This window comes from Salvelinus alpinus, chromosome 18, assembly GCF_045679555.1.
Source record: "Salvelinus alpinus chromosome 18, SLU_Salpinus.1, whole genome shotgun sequence".
NCBI classification, from domain to species: domain Eukaryota; kingdom Metazoa; phylum Chordata; class Actinopteri; order Salmoniformes; family Salmonidae; genus Salvelinus; species Salvelinus alpinus.
The window spans coordinates 44,065,315-44,081,718 of NC_092103.1; the positions used below are offsets into that span (position 1 = coordinate 44,065,315).

Sequence of the window (16,404 nt, forward strand, 5' to 3'; positions counted from 1 at the left end):
TACCAGGCGGTTTGTGTCAACGTACCAGGCGGTTTGTGTCAACGTACCAGGTGGTTTGTGTCAACGTACCAGGCGGTTTGTGTCAACGTACCAGGCGGTTTCTGTCAACGTACCAGGCGGTTTGTGTCAACGTACCAGGCGGTTTGTGTCAACGTACCAGGCGGTTTGTGTCAACGTACCAGGCGGTTTGTGTCAACTTACCAGGCGGTTTGTGTCAACTTACCAGGCGGTTTGTGTCAACGTACCAGGCTGTTTTTGTCAACGTACCAGGCTGTTTTTGTCAACGTAACAGGCTGTTTTTGTCAACGTACCAGGCTGTTTTTGTCAACGTACCAGGCTGTTTTTGTCAACGTAACAGGCTGTTTTTGTCAACGTAACAGGCTGTTTTTGTCAACGTACCAGGCTGTTTTTGTCAACGTAACAGGCTGTTTTTGTCAACGTAACAGGCGGTTTGTGTCAACGTACCAGGCGGTTTGTGTCAACGTACCAGGCGGTTTGTGTCAACGTACCAGGCGGTTTGTGTCAACGTACCAGGCGGTTTGTGTCAACGTACCAGGCGGTTTGTGTCAACGTACCAGGCGGTTTGTGTCAACGTACCAGGCGGTTTGTGTCAACGTACCAGGCGGTTTCTGTCAACGTACCAGGCGGTTTGTGTCAACGTACCAGGCGGTTTGTGTCAACGTACCAGGCGGTTTGTGTCAACGTACCAGGCGGTTTGTGTCAACTTACCAGGCGGTTTGTGTCAACTTACCAGGCGGTTTGTGTCAACGTACCAGGCTGTTTTTGTCAACGTACCAGGCTGTTTTTGTCAACGTAACAGGCTGTTTTTGTCAACGTACCAGGCTGTTTTTGTCAACGTACCAGGCTGTTTTTGTCAACGTAACAGGCTGTTTTTGTCAACGTAACAGGCGGTTTGTGTCAACGTAACAGGCGGTTTGTGTCAACGTACCAGGCGGTTTGTGTCAACGTACCAGGCGGTTTGTGTCAACGTACCAGGCGGTTTGTGTCAACGTACCAGGCGGTTTGTGTCAACGTACCAGGCGGTTTGTGTCAACGTACCAGGCGGTTTGTGTCAACGTACCAGGCGGTTTGTGTCAACTTACCAGGCGGTTTGTGTCAACGTACCAGGCGGTTTGTGTCAACGTACCAGGCGGTTTGTGTCAACGTACCAGGCGGTTTGTGTCAACGTACCAGGCGGTTTGTGTCAACGTACCAGGAGGTTTCTGTCAACGTACCAGGCGGTTTGTGTCAACGTACCAGGCGGTTTGTGTCAACGTACCAGGCGGTTTGTGTCAACTTACCAGGCGGTTTGTGTCAACGTACCAGGTGGTTTGTGTCAACGTACCAGGCGGTTTGTGTCAACGTACCAGGCGGTTTGTGTCAACGTACCAGGCGGTTTGTGTCAACGTACCAGGCGGTTTGTGTCAACGTACCAGGCGGTTTGTGTCAACGTACCAGGCGGTTTGTGTCAACGTACCAGGCGGTTTGTGTCAACGTACCAGGCGGTTTGTGTCAACGTACCAGGCGGTTTCTGTCAACGTACCAGGCGGTTTGTGTCAACGTACCAGGCGGTTTGTGTCAACGTACCAGGCGGTTTGTGTCAACGTACCAGGCGGTTTGTGTCAACTTACCAGGCGGTTTGTGTCAACGTACCAGGCTGTTTTTGTCAACGTAACAGGCTGTTTTTGTCAATGTAACAGGCTGTTTTTGTCAACGTACCAGGCTGTTTTTGCCAACGTAACAGGCTGTTTTTGTCAACGTAACAGGCGGTTTGTGTCAACGTACCAGGTGGTTTGTGTCAACTTACCAGGTGGTTTGTGTCAACGTACCAGGCGGTTTGTGTCAACGTACCAGGTGGTTTGTGTCAACTTACCAGGTGGTTTGTGTCAACGTACCAGGCGGTTTGTGTCAAATTACCAGGTGGTTTGTGTCAACGTACCAGGTGGTTTGTGTCAACGCACCAGGCGGTTTGTGTCAACGTACCAGGCGGTTTGTGTCAATTCAATGTTGTGAATATTAGCGTTTGGGAATGAAACTCATGCGATTAACATTTTCCTCTGACCTTCAAATTAGGATTCAATTAGGCTTCTAAATATGGAGACCGATGACATTTTACAGTGTGCAGCGTTGACCTGTATGCAGTTGTGGTTGTTTATGTGCTCCACTCTTTTTTGCCCAGATGTTGACGAGTGCCAGGCCATCCCGGGACTCTGCCAGGGAGGTAATTGCATCAACACTGTGGGTTCGTACGAGTGCAAGTGTCCAGCTGGCCACAGGCAGAAAGAGGGCTCCCAGAAGTGCGAGGGTGAGTAACGCAGGAAATGGTGGCGGACATTTAGGCTTAATGATACCTTTTTCTCTCATTTCCCTTTTTTTCCCGATTTACCGTTAAACCGCTCAAGATACACAATAATGGATATTGAAGTAAGAGAGTGTATCGTTTTATTGGGTATTGTAATGAGTATTTCTTTAACATCCTGAGGAATTTACAGAAGTCCACTACTTGAACCTTAAGAACGTTTTTTTCTTCCAAATGTTGTTGTTGTTACAAAGTGGGATTAAAATGGATTGAATTGTCCTTTTTTTGTCAACGATTTACACAAAATACTCTGTAGTGTCAAAGTGGAAGAAACATTTGAACATTTGAAAAAATATATATGAAAAATAAAACACAAATATATCTTGGTTAGATAAGTATTCAACCCCCTGAGTCAATACATGTTAGAATCGCTTTTGGCAGTGATTACAGCTGTGAGTGTTTCTGGGTAATTCTCTAAGAGCTTTCCACACCTGGATTGGGCAGCATTTGCCCATTTTCCAAATTATTCAAGCTCAGTCAAATTGGTTGTTGATCATTGCTAGACAACCATTTTCAGGTCTTGCCATAGATTTTCAAGTAGATTTAAGTCCAAACTGTAACTCGGCCACTCAGGAACATTCACTGTGTTTATGGTAAGCAACTCCAGTGTAGATTTGGCCTTGTGTTTTAGGTTATTGTCATGCTGAATTAATCTCCCAGTGTCTAGTGGAAAGCAGACTGAACCAGGTTTTCCTCTAGGATTTCTTCCTGTGCTTAGCTCCATTCCGTTTTTTATTTTTATTTATTTTTTATCCTAAAAAACTCCCAGGTCCTTGACGATTACAAGCATACCCATAACATGATGCAGCCATCACTATGCTTGAAAATATGGAGAGAGGTACTCAATAATGTGTTGATTGGATTTGCCCCAAATATAACACTTTGTATTCAGTACAAAACGTTAATTGCTTTGCCAAATGTTTTGCTCTATTACTTTAGTGCCTTGTTGCAAACAGCTTAGTATTGTGGAATAACTACAATGTTGTTGATCAATCCTACGTTTTTTCCTATCACAGCCATTAAACTTAACTGTTTTAAAGTCACCATTGGCCTCACGGTGAGATCCCTGAGTGGTTTCCTTGCTCTCCAGCAACTGAGTTAGTAAGGACACCTGTATCTTTGTAGTAACTGTGTGTATTGATACACCATCCAAAGTGTAATTAATGCTCAAACGGATATTCAATGTCAGATTTTTTTTACCCGTCTACCAATAGGTGCCCTTCTTTGCGGGGCATTGGAAAATCTCCCTGGTCTTTGTGGTTAAATCTGTGTTTAAAATTCACTGCTCGACTGAGTGACCTTACAGATAATTGTTATGTTAAACTCTATTGCACACAGAGTGAGTCCATGTAACTTATTAAGTAACTTGTTAAGCACATTTTTACTGCTGCTATAACAAAGGGGTTGAATACTTATTGACTCAAGACATTTCAGCTTTTCATTTGTAATACATTAGAAACAAATTCAATAAACATAATTCAATCCAACTGTGTTGGGCAGTGACCAAAAATCTAAATTTAATCCATTTTAAATTCAGCCTGTAACACAACAAAATGTGGAAAAAGTCAAGGGATGTGAAAGCTTTCTGAAGACACTGGGTACATGGAATGAAACAGTAAAATGATGTAGTGAGAAGTAGGTGATAAGTGGGTGTTAGCAACATGATCTCATCAACTCTGGTCTGTATGTAACGTGTGTCTAAACCGAAGCAAACGGTAGAAATGTGATTTATGGACATGCATCGTTACAATTATGACTTTAGCTCGTAAAGATGATGAATGTATAGACCTCAAGAACCTCTAGGGTTAGGGTGAGTTATAACTTTGAGAGTTTAAGGCAGGGCTCTCCAACCCTGTTCCTGGAGAGCTACCCTGCAGTAGGTTTTCGCTCCAACTCCAGTTGTAACTAACCTGGTTCAGCTTATCAACCAGCTAATTATTAGAATCAGGTGTGCTAAATTAGGGTTGGAGCGAAAACCAGGAACAGCGTTGGAGTTAACCTAGAGGACAGTAGCTCTCCAGGAACAGCGTTGGAGTTAACCTAGAGGACGGTATCTCACAGGAACAGGGTTGGCGTTAACCTAGAGGACGGTATCTCACAGGAACAGGGTTGGAGTTGACCTAGAGGATGGTAGCTCACAGGAACAGGGTTGGAGTTGACCTACAGGATGGTAGCTCACAGGAACAGGGTTGGAGTTGACCTACAGGATGGTAGCTCACAGGAACAGGGTTGGAGTTGACCTACAGGATGGTAGCTCACAGGAATGGGGTTGGCGTTAACCTAGAGGACGGTATCTCACAGGAACAGCGTTGGAGTTAACCTAGAGGACGGTATCTCACAGGAACAGGGTTGGCGTTAACCTAGAGGACGGTATCTCACAGGAACAGGGTTGGAGTTGACCTAGAGGATGGTAGCTCACAGGAACAGGGTTGGAGTTGACCTACAGGATGGTAGCTCACAGGAACGGGGTTGGAGTTAACCTAGAGGACGGTAGCTTTCCAGGAACAGGGTTGGCGGTAAGGATAAACGGCAGGTTTTAGGTTTAAAACTAAAAAAACACACTTTAAACTAAAACACTGAGCATTAGTGTCCCACGCGTCACTCAAACTCCCAACGTTCCTCTATGCAAGCCGTATGTTAGGCCTACTGCCTTTTGGCCTTAGCCTAATGTCTACTCATGACAAGGCTTTCCTCTGAAACCATTTCAGAGTCCAAGACATTTAACAAGCTGTTTCGAACTTCGTAATTACAGTCTTGTAAATTCCTTGGGCATTTGGCCTGGCTCGACCCTCGCTAATTCCCGTTGTTGTGTTAGCCTCGTGGCTAATTGCTATCCTCCTACCGTCTCTTTAATCTTCTCAGTTAGTCTATAATTTACGTAAATATCTCAGTTAGTCTATAACATATGTCTGTTTCACCTTCTAGGTGCAAGGTACTTATTTACGAAACCGCTCATTCACCACAAATTACATTCTGGTAAACAATTATCGTGTTGTCTACGTGTTTATATTTCAAATGGCTACTTGTTGTGTCTAGCGTTTTTAATTTCAAACGTCATTGAAAGTAAACAAAGTTAGAATCAAAGAACTATCCTTGAGGTCACTTTCTTTCAGTGTCGAGTCATTCGGGTAGACTCTAGGGTGACCTAGTGGTTAGAGCGTTGGACTAGTAACCGAAAGGTTGCATGATCGAATCCCTGAGCTAACTAGGTAAAAATCTGTCCTTCTGCCCCTGAACAAGGCAGTTAACCCACCGTTCCTAGGCTGTGATTGAAAATAAGAATATATTCTTAACTGACTTGCCTAGTTAAATAAAAAGATAAAAAAACGTTGGTCAAATTCAGCTCTTTGTTTGCCTTTGGTGATAAAATACTTGTATATTGAAATTAGTACAGACCATGTGACCCTAAATAGTTTAGAACGTTGTAGATTGGTGCATGGTAGAACTGAGTGTTCTATTTTACTGTATGAGGTTTGGCAAGTAATGGTATTGATTACCTTTGGAAATCAATTCTTGGCAAATCTTGGCAAAAGACATCAATTTGAAACAGGACAAAGAAATACCTGAACATTGAGACATTCCTTCCCTTGAAGTCTCAACATGGCATCTTCCTCTCTCCAAGTCGTTTTCCCGTTTTGAGACGTGGTCCAGTATGTTAGTGCTGCAGACTGTAGTTTACTGAGGTAACAGTCCCAACACTGAGTCCACTGTTTCAGTGACAAAGGTAAATACGAACCTCCTCTCACGCGTTTCCCTCTCTTTTTTACTGCCTCTCCAACATGCTTTGGATTCTTCAAGTGCAAGTCACTCTTTGTAAAGATATGCACTGGGATTAACAGTGAGAGGCCATTCAGCACAGTACTGGCTTAGGCTGCGTCCCAAATGACAACCTAGTACGTATGTAGTGCACTATATAGGGATTATGGTGCTATTTGAGATGTAGCCTTACTGTAGCCCCTTACTGTAGCCCCTTACTCTCATCCCTTACTGTTGCCCCTTACTGTAGCCCCTTACTGTAGCCCCTTACTGTAGCCCCTTACTGTAGCCCCTTACTGTAGCACCTTACTGTAGCCCCTTACTGTAGCACCTTACTGTAGCCCCTTACTGTAGCCCCTTACTGCAGCCCCTTACTGTAGCACCTTACTGTAGCCCCTTACTGTAGCCCCTTACTGTAGCCCCTTACTGTAGTCCCTTACTGTAGCCCCTTACTGTAGCACCTTACTGTAGCCCCTTACTGTAGCACCTTACTGTAGCACCTTACTGTAGCCCCTTACTGTAGCCCCTTACTGTAGCCCCTTACTGTAGTCCCTTACTGTAGTACCTTACTGTAGCCCCTTACTGTAGCCCCTTACTGTAGCCCCTTACTGTAGCACCTTACTGTAGTCCCTTACTGTAGTCCCTGACTGTAGCCCCTTACTGTAGCCCCTTACTGTAGCCCCTTACTGTAGTCCCTTACTGTAGCCCCTTACTGTAGCCCCTTACTGTAGTCCCTTACTGTAGCCCCTTACTGTAGCACCTTACTGTAGCCCCTTACTGTAGCCCCTTACTGTATCCCCTTACTGTAGCACCTTACTGTAGCCCCTGACTGTAGCCCCTGACTGTAGCCCCTTACTGTAGCCCCTTACTGTAGTCCCTTACTGTAGACCCTTACTGTAGTCCCTTACTGTAGCCCCTTACTGTAGCCCCTTACTGTAGCCCCTTACTGTAGCACCTTACTGTACCACCTTACTGTAGCCCCTTACTGTAGCCCCTTACTGTAGCCCCTTACTGTAGCCCTTTACTGTAGCCCCTTACTGTAGCCCCTTACTGTACTCCCTTACTGTAGCCCCTTACTGTAGCCCCTTACTGTAGCCCCTTACTGTAGTCCCTTACTGTAGGCAGACTGCTATTTGAGATGTAGCCTTACTGTAGCCCCTTACTGTAGCCCCTTACTGTAGCCCCTTACTGTAGGCAGACTGCTATTTGAGATGTAGCCTTACTGTAGCCCCTTACTGTAGCCCCTTACTGTAGCCCCTTACTGTAGGCAGACTGTAAAGTTTAATTACATTTCAATTCAAAATACTTTATTTATCCCACAAGGGGCAATTGTGTAGGCAGCAGTATATACATAACATGTAAATTTGTCCCTATTTGTGAAATATATTTGTGAAAAATATTGTGGAGATTGGGAATTATAGCTACAGTATTTTATTCACATATACGTAGAGAATGTAGAAAATGCCATTTCAACAAAATGACATTAGTCATAGGTGATAAATTAGTCAAAGATTTTCCTTGCTGTCTGACACCAATGAGACACCGGGTTATAACATGTATCTCTTTCCTGACAGATGTGGATGAGTGTGTCACCATTTCCCGCATTTGTGACGGAGGACAGTGTTTCAACTCGGTGGGCGGTTACTCCTGTGTTTGTCCCTCTGGCTACATCCCATCTCCTGACAAAACTCGCTGCATTGGTAAGTAGATTCTAGTAGAAACCAGAAAGTTTAGTGGATCTACGTGGATCTTTTCTCTAATAGTGGTTTTAACACTCATCCAATGTAAATCTGGTAGTCCTGCTAGCATCTGGTAGTCCTGCTAGCATCTGGTAGTCCTGCTAGCATCTGGTAATCCTGCTAGCATCTGGTAATCCTGCTAGCATCTGGTAATCCTGCTAGCATCTGGTTGTCCTGCTAGCATCTGGTAGTCCTGCTAGCATCTGGTAATCCTGCTAGCATCTGGTAGTCCTGCTAGCATCTGGTAGTCCTGCTAGCATCTGGTAGTCCTGCTAGCATCTGGTAGTCCTGCTAGCATCTGGTAATCCTGCTAGCATCTGGTAATCCTGCTAGCATCTGGTAGTCCTGCTAGCATCTGGTAGTCCTGCTAGCATCTGGTAGTCCTGCTAGCATCTGGTAGTCCTGCTAGCATCTGGTAGTCCTGCTAGCATCTGGTAATCCTGCTAGCATCTGGTAGTCCTGCTAGCATCTGGTAGTCCTGCTAGCATCTGGTAGTCCTGCTAGCATCTGGTAGTCCTGCTAGCATCTGGTAGTCCTGCTAGCATCTGGTAGTCCTGCTAGCATCTGGGTGATGTACTGTTTGGGTATTAGTCCACATTACCAGAAACTGGATTCATTTTCATTTACCCTTAGCCTTAGGCTTAAGCTTGACTTTCACGTTACCCACTGTGTGTGTGTGTGTGTGTGTGTGTGTGTGTGTGTGTGTGTGTGTGTGTGTGTGTGTGTGTGTGTGTGTGTGTGTGTGTGTGTGTGTGTGTGTGTGTGTGTGTGTGTGTGTGTGTGTGTGTGTGTGTGTGTGTGTGCGCGCAACTGGGCATGTGTGTGTGTGTTTCTGTGTGGGCATGTGTGTTTTTTTTTCCTGTCTGTGTGTGTGCGTGCGAGTGCGTGTGTGTGTGTGTGTTGTTTCAGGTGCAGTGTTATCCCTGTGTAATCTGCACAGTGCTGAGACTGCTGACCACCAGTTCCTCTCAGATTCATTTACTCAGTGTGTAACTACAGGCAGGCAGTCTCTCTCGATCTCTCTCTTTCTCTGTACTCTGTGTTCTGTCTCTCTCTGCCACTCTCTAACTCTTTCTCTCTCTCTCTCTCTCTCTCTCTCTTTGCTCTGACTCTCTGTCTCTTTCTTCGCTCTGTCTCTCTCTGTCTCTCTGTCTCTTTCTTCTCTCTGTCTCTTTCTTCGCTCTGTCTCTCTGTCTCTCGCTGTCTCTCTGTCTCTTTCTTCGCTCTGTCTCTGTCTCTCTCTGTCTCTGTCTCTCTGTTTCTCTCTCTGTCCACTCTCTAACTCTTTCTCTCTCTCTCTCTCTCTCTCTCTCTTCGCTCTGACTCTCTGTCTCTTTCTTCGCTCTGTCTCTCTCTGTCTCTCTGTCTCTTTCTTCTCTCTGTCTCTCTCTGTCTCTCTGTCTCTCTGTTTCTCTCTCTGTCCACTCTTCCTGTTTGCGGATATTGGATTTGGTGTTCCCCTTGTGTTAAAGCCCATTCATCCAGAAAGCTCTGTTGTGACTTAGCCCCAGTCATTCCATCATAAAGGCCTACCACATAGCTAGTCATCTTATTTACTCATGGTTGGTGGCTTAGATGGTAACTCTGGTCAATTGTCTATAGTTGCTTTTTAGAAATGGAACTTGTGCACGAAAGCCTATGTTATAAAGACCAGATTATTTTGAAAAAGTGATTTTATGTTTATTACATTTACCTGGATAAGTAAAGGTAGATTTTAAAAAAATATATCAAAAGCACTTAATCATTGGTATTCGTCCACCCATCATGAGGTTTGAAGCTATTCCATATTTACTGTACATGAAACCTTTGGCCTTGTAGCAAGGACGATACCAAATCAAAGTTTGGGGCTATCACCACCTTTTTTATGACTGAAAGTTCCCTACTAACCCCAATCCTCACCAGAGATACTTGAAATCTGGAATGTTGAGACGGGGAGGCTAAAAGGCAGTGTCTCTCCGCTGCTGGCTTGGAAAGAAAGGTGCAAGTCATTGTCATCAGGTTTCTCTCTAATAACCCATGTCATCGTACCCGTAGCCCGAGACCCCGCTCTCTCTTATTCCATCAGCAGCTCTGGGCTTTCATGTGAATTAGAAAGGCCCCTCAGGAGCCTTGTGTGTCTCTCTGTATCTCTCTCTCTCTCTCTCTCTCTCTCTCTCTCTCTCTCTCTCTCTCTCTCTCTCTCTCTCTCTCTCTCTCTCTCTCTCTCTCTCTCTCTCTCTCTCTCTCTCTCTCTCTCTCTCTCTCTCTCTGTGTCTCTCTCTCGCGCTCTCTCTCTCGCGCTCTCTCTCGCGCTCTCTCTCTCGCGCTCTCTCTCTCGCGCTCTCTCTCTCGCGCTCTCTCTCTCTCTGTGTCTCTCTCTCGGTCTTTCTCTCTCTCTCTTTGTGTCTCTCTCTCGGTCTCTCTCTCTCTCAATTCAATTTAAGGGGTTTTATTGGCATGGGAAACATATGTTTTGCATTGCCAAAGCAAGTGAAATAAACAATAAAAAATGAACTCTATCTCTCTGTCTTAGTTTTTCTCTCTCTCTCCTGTACTGTTGTGTGTCTGGGCCAATTACAAACTGCAGAGCAGGGTTAGGGTTACCATGGTTATGGTTACCAGGGTTATGGTTAGGGTTACCAGGCTTATGGTTACCAGGGTTATGGTTAGGGTTACCAGGGTTATGGTTACCAGGGTTATGGTTATGGTTACCAGGGTTAGGGTTACCGGGGTTATGGTTACCAGGGTTAGGGTTACCAGGCCTATGGTTACCAGGGTTATGGTTAAGGTTACCAGGGTTATGGTTACCAGGGTTATGGTTATGGTTACCAGGGTTAGGGTTACCGGGGTTATGGTTACCAGGGTTAGGGTTACCAGGCCTATGGTTACCAGGGTTATGGTTAGGGTTACCAGGCTTAGGGTTACCATGGTTATGGTTATGGTTACCAAGGTTAGGGTTACCAGGGTTAGGGTTACCAGGGTTAGGGTTACCAGGGTTAGGGTTACCAGGGTTAGAGTTACCAGGGTTAGGGTTACCAGGGTTAGGGTTATAGTTAGGGTTACCAGGGTTAGAGTTAGGGTTACCAGGGTTAGAGTTACCAGGGTTAGGGTTACCAGGGTTAGGGTTAGGGTTACCAGGGTTAGGGTTACCAGGGTTATGGTTATGGTTAGGTTTACCAGGGTTATGGTTACCAGGGTTAGGGTTACCAGGGTTAGGCTTAGGGTTACCAGGGTTAGGGTTACCAGGGTTAGGGTTAGGGTTACCAGGGTTAGGGTTAGGGTTAGGGTTACCAGGGTTAGGGTTACCAGGGTTAGGGTTACCAGGGTTAGGGTTATAGTTAGGGTTACCAGGGTTAGGGTTATAGTTAGGGTTACCAGGGTTAGGGTTACCAGGGTTATGGTTAGGGTTACCAGGGTTAGGGTTACCAGGGTTAGGGTTATGGTTTCCAGGGTTAGGGTTACCAGGGTTAGGGTTACCAGGGTTATGGTTATCAGGGTTAGGGTTATGGTTAGGGTTACCAGGGTTATGGTTACCAGGGTTATGGTTAGGGTTACCAGAGTTAGGGTTAGGGTTACCAGGGTTAGGGTTACCAGGGTTATGGTTATCAGGGTTAGGGTTAGGGTTACCAGGGTTAGGGTTACCAGGGTTATGGTTACCAGGGTTAGGGTTATGGTTACCAGAGTTAGGGTTATGGTTACCAGGGTTATGGTTACCAGGGTTAGGGTTAGGGTTACCAGGGTTATGGTTACCAGGGTTATGGTTAGGGTTACCAGGGTTATGGTTACCAGGGTTAGGGTTACCGGGGTTATGGTTAGGGTTACCAGGGTTACCAGGGTTATGGTTACCAGGGTTATGGTTACCAGGGTTAGGGTTAGGGTTACCAGGGTTATGGTTACCAGGGTTATGGTTAGGGTTACCAGGGTTATGGTTACCAGGGTTAGGGTTACCGGGGTTATGGTTAGGGTTACCAGGGTTACCAGGGTTATGGTTACCAGGGTTATGGTTACCAGGGTTAGGGTTACCGGGGTTATGGTTAGGGTTACCAGGGTTACCAGGGTTATGGTTACCAGGGTTATGGTTACCAGGGTTATGGTTACCAGGGTTAGGGTTAGGGTTACCAGGGTTAGGCTTAGGGTTACCAGGGTTAGGGTTACCAGGGTTAGGGTTACCAGGGTTAGGGTTAGGGTTACCAGGGTTAGGGTTATGGTTACCAGGGTTAGGGTTATGGTTACCAGGGTTATGGTTACCAGGGTTAGGGTTATGGTTACCAGGGTTAGGGTTAGGGTTACCAGGGTTAGGGTTACCAGGGTTATGGTTATGGTTACCAGGGTTATGGTTACCAGGGTTAGGGTTATGGTTACCAGGGTTATGGTTACCAGGGTTAGGGTTATGGTTACCAGGGTTAGGGTTAGGGTTACCAGGGTTAGGGTTATGGTTACCAGGGTTATGGTTACCAGGGTTAGGGTTATGGTTACCAGGGTTAGGGTTAGGGTTACCAGGGTTAGGGTTACCAGGGTTAGGGTTATAGTTAGGGTTACCAGGGTTAGGGTTACCAGGGTTAGGGTTAGAGTTATGGTTACCAGGGTTAGGGTTACCAGGGTTATAGTTAGGGTTACCAGGGTTAGGGTTATGGTTAGGGTTACCAGGGTTAGGGTTACCAGGGTTAGGGTTAGAGTTATGGTTACCAGGGATAGAGATAGGGTTACCAGGGTTAGAGTTAGGGTTACCAGAGTTATGGTTACCAGGGTTAGGGTTACCAGGGTTAGAGTTATGGCTACCAGGATGATCCAGGGGAGAAAACCAGACCAGGCTACCCCTCCATCTGAAGCATGCTCTGACAAGTGGAGAATGGGGGGGAGGAGGACTTTGTGTATGTGTGTGTGTGTGTGTGTGTGTTGGGTAGAGATCAAACAGTGTCAGCAGCTGGACCTTAACCTACAATTACCACCCATCACACACCTCACATTCCCCTAGTTGAGACAGGGTGATGAGGAGAGGGTGGTGGGAGAAAGAGAAAAGGGAGGGAGTAAGAAAGAGCGGTCAAGGTAAAGGATGACGTGTCAAGTGGGGTGGTTTCATGCTGCAAAATTCAATTTTGCTGTCTGTATGTAGTGATGATTCTAGATAATAGGTTTTTTCAACATTTTTGTACAGAAAGACTGTCCAAAGAGTAAGAGAGGAAATGTGGTCTAACAGCTGGAAGCCCCCTAGGTTGTGTCCCAAATGAGGCCATATTCCCTATGTAGTGCACTACTTTTGACCAAAGCCCATAGGCAATTTGGGACGCAGCCCTCGTCTCCAGAGCTTAAGGCATTTGCCGGTCTGGCCTGTTGCCATGTCTCTGGCTCCTCTGTCTCTCCAGGACAGCCATTAGCACATAACCAGCTCCAGAGATAAAGAACATTGCACTGGTCCCACTCTCTTCCTCCCTCAACCCCTAGCTCTTTCCATCTCTCCCTCAGCCCTCAGAAAGACCAACAAAGAAGACAGACTCTATTAGATTAGATCAGACGTAGCAAGCTCCTGGGTTTGGTTAGTCTTTTCACTAGTGTTGGATGTAGATCTAAAGCGCACAAGGTTTGTGGACTACTTTGCCAATTAGTGAAGCCACAGGGAATGCAGGTTTTTTGTTAAAGCCCTCCAGCCCTGATACAGCTAATCAAGGTCCTGATCAGCAGCTGATTAGTAGAACCAGGGCACTATTCATTAGAGTGTAACCGATGTGAAATGGCTAGCTAGTTAGCGGTGGTGTGCGCTAATAGCATTTCAATCGGTGACGTCACTCGCTCTGAGACCGTGAAGTAGTTGTTCCCCTTGCTCTGCAAGGGCTGCGGCTTTTGTTGCGCGATGGGTAACGATGCTTCGTGGGTGTCAGTTGTTGATGTGTGCAGAGGGTTCCTGGTTCAAGCCCAGGTAGGGGCGAGGAGAGGGACGGAAGCTATACTGATACATTGATGCTGTTGACCCGGATCACTGGTTGCTGCAGAAAAGGTGGAGGTCAAAAGGGGGGTGAGTGTAACCGATGTGAAATGGCTAGCTAGTTAGCGGTGGTGTGCGCTAATAGTGTTTCAATCGGTGACGTCACTCGCTCTGAGACCGTGAAGTAGAGGGTGACTGTTGTTGATGTGTGCAGAGGTTCCCTGGTTCGAGCCCAGGTAGGGGCGAGGAGAGTGACTGAAGCTATAATGTTACAAGAGCACAACGTGGCAAAATAATTGTAGCAAAACAAGTGTTCCTCATTGGACAAGTTCAGGGAGTCATCTCTGTTTCAGTCCGTTTTCTTTGTTTTGATTCCTAATGAATACAGCCCAGCCAGGTGTGTTGGGCTGGAACAAAAGTAGCTCTCCAAGAGGGTTGGCAAATGTTATGGTGGTGTAGGGGTTAGTTAACACAGGCAGGTAGGAAAGCAAACGTTAGCTTTTTCAAACAGAAATTTGCATCCTGTAGCACAAACTTCAACAAGTTCTGGGACACTGTAAAGTCCATGGAGAATAAGAGCACCTCCTCCCAGCTGCCCATTGCACTGAGGCTAGGAAACACTGTCACCACCGATAAATCCACTATAATTGAGAATTTCAATAAGCATTTTTCTACGGCTGGCCATGCTTTCCACCCCTACCCTGGTCAACAGCCCTGTATCCCCCACAGCAACTTGTCCAAGCCTCCCCCATTTCTCCTTCACCCAAATCCATAAAGCTGATGTTCTGAAAGAGCTGCAAAATCTAGACCCCTACAAATCAGTCGGGCTAGACAATCTGGACCCTCTCTTTCTAAAATGATCCGCAGAAATTGTTGCAACCCCTATTACTAGCCTGTTTAACCTCTCTTTCGTATCGTCTGAGATCCCCAAAGATTGGAAATCTGCTTCGGTCATCCCCCTCTTCAAAGGGGAGACACTCTAGACCCAAACTGCTACAGACCTATATCTATTCTACCCTGCCTTTCTAAGGTCTTTGAAAGCCAAGCTAACAAAAAGATTACCGACCATTTCGAATCTCACCGTACCTTCTCCACTATGCAATCTGGTTTCAGAGCTGGTCATGGGTGCACCTCAGCCACGCTCAAGGTCCTAAACGATATCATAACCACCATCAATAAGAGACAAAACTGTGCAGCTGTATTCATTGACCTGGCCAAGGCTTTCGACTCTGTCAATCACCACATTCTTATTGGCAGACTCAACAGCCTTGGTTTCTCAAATGACTGCCTCGCCTGGTTCACCAACTACTTCTCAGACAGAGTTCTGTGTGTCAAATCGGAGGGCCTATTGTCCGGACCTCTGACAGTCTCTATGGGGGTGCCACAGGGTTCAATTCTCAGGCCGACTCTCTTCTCTGTATATATCGATGGTGTCGCTCTTGCTGCTGGTGATTCTCTGATCCACCTCTACGCAGACGACACTATTCTGTATACTTCTGGCCTTTCTTTGGACACTGTGTTAACTAACCTCCAGATGAGCTTCAATACCATACAACTCTCCTTCCGTGGCCTCCAACTGCTCTTAAATGCAAGTAAAACTAAATGCATGATCTTCAACCTATCGCTGCCCACACCTGCCCGCCCGTCCAGCATCACTACTCTGGACGGTTCTGACTTAGAATATGTGGACAACTACAAATACCTAGGTGTCTGGTTAGACTGTAAACTCTCCTTCCAAACTCACATTAAGCATCTCCAATCCAAAATCAAATCTAGAATCGGCTTCCTATTTCGCAACAAAGCATCCTTCACTCATGCTGCCAAACGTAAAACTCATGCTGCCTCGTAAAACTGACTATCCTACCGATCCTTGACTTCGGTGATGTCATTTACAAAATAGCCTCCAACACTCTACTCAGGCTGTATCCAATTTGCTATCACAGTGCCATCCATTTTGTCACCAAAGCCCCATATACTACCCACCACTGCGACCTGTATGCTCTCGTTGGCTGGCCCTCGCTTCATATTCGTCGCCAAACCCACTGGCTCCAGGTCATCTATAAGTCTTTGCTAGGTAAAGCCCCGCCTTATCTCAGCTCCATGGTCACCATAGCAACACCCACCCGTAGCACGCGGTCCAGCAGGTATATTTCACTGGTCACCCCCGAAGCCAGTTCCTCCTTTGGCCGTCTTTCCTTCCAGTTCTCTGCTGCCAATGACTGGAACGAACTGAAAAAATCACTGAAGCTGGAGACTCATATCTCCCTCACTAACTTTAAGCACCAGCTGTCAGAGCAGCTCACAGATCACTGCACCTGTACATAGCCCATCTGTAAATAGCCCATCCAACTACCTCATCCCCATACTGTTATTTTTTATTTTTATTTTGCTCCTTTGCATCCCAGTATCTCTACTTGCACACTCATCTTCTGCACGTCTATCACTGCAGTGTTTAATTGCTATATTGTAATTATTTTGCCACTATGGCCTCTTTATTGCCATATCTCCCTTATCCTACCTCATTTGCACACACTGTATATAGACTTTTTTCTATTGTATTATTGACTGTATGTTTGTTTATTCCATGTGTAACTCTGTGTTGTTGTTTGTGTCGCACTGCTTTGCTTTATCTTGGCCATGTCTCAGTTGTA

The 16,404-nt window shown here is 46.0% G+C and overlaps 1 protein-coding gene across 1 annotated transcript in view; it reads left to right on the forward strand.

Annotated features, from left to right (window-relative positions):
- Window positions 1–16,404, forward strand: part of fbn2a (fibrillin 2a) — a 222,242-nt gene that overhangs the window by 52,374 nt on the left and 153,464 nt on the right. Inside the window, exons 7-8 of the mRNA XM_071351419.1 lie at window positions 2,180–2,305; window positions 7,690–7,815. Coding sequence (XP_071207520.1) covers window positions 2,180–2,305; window positions 7,690–7,815 — 252 coding nt within the window. The remainder of the gene's footprint in view (window positions 1–2,179; window positions 2,306–7,689; window positions 7,816–16,404) is intronic.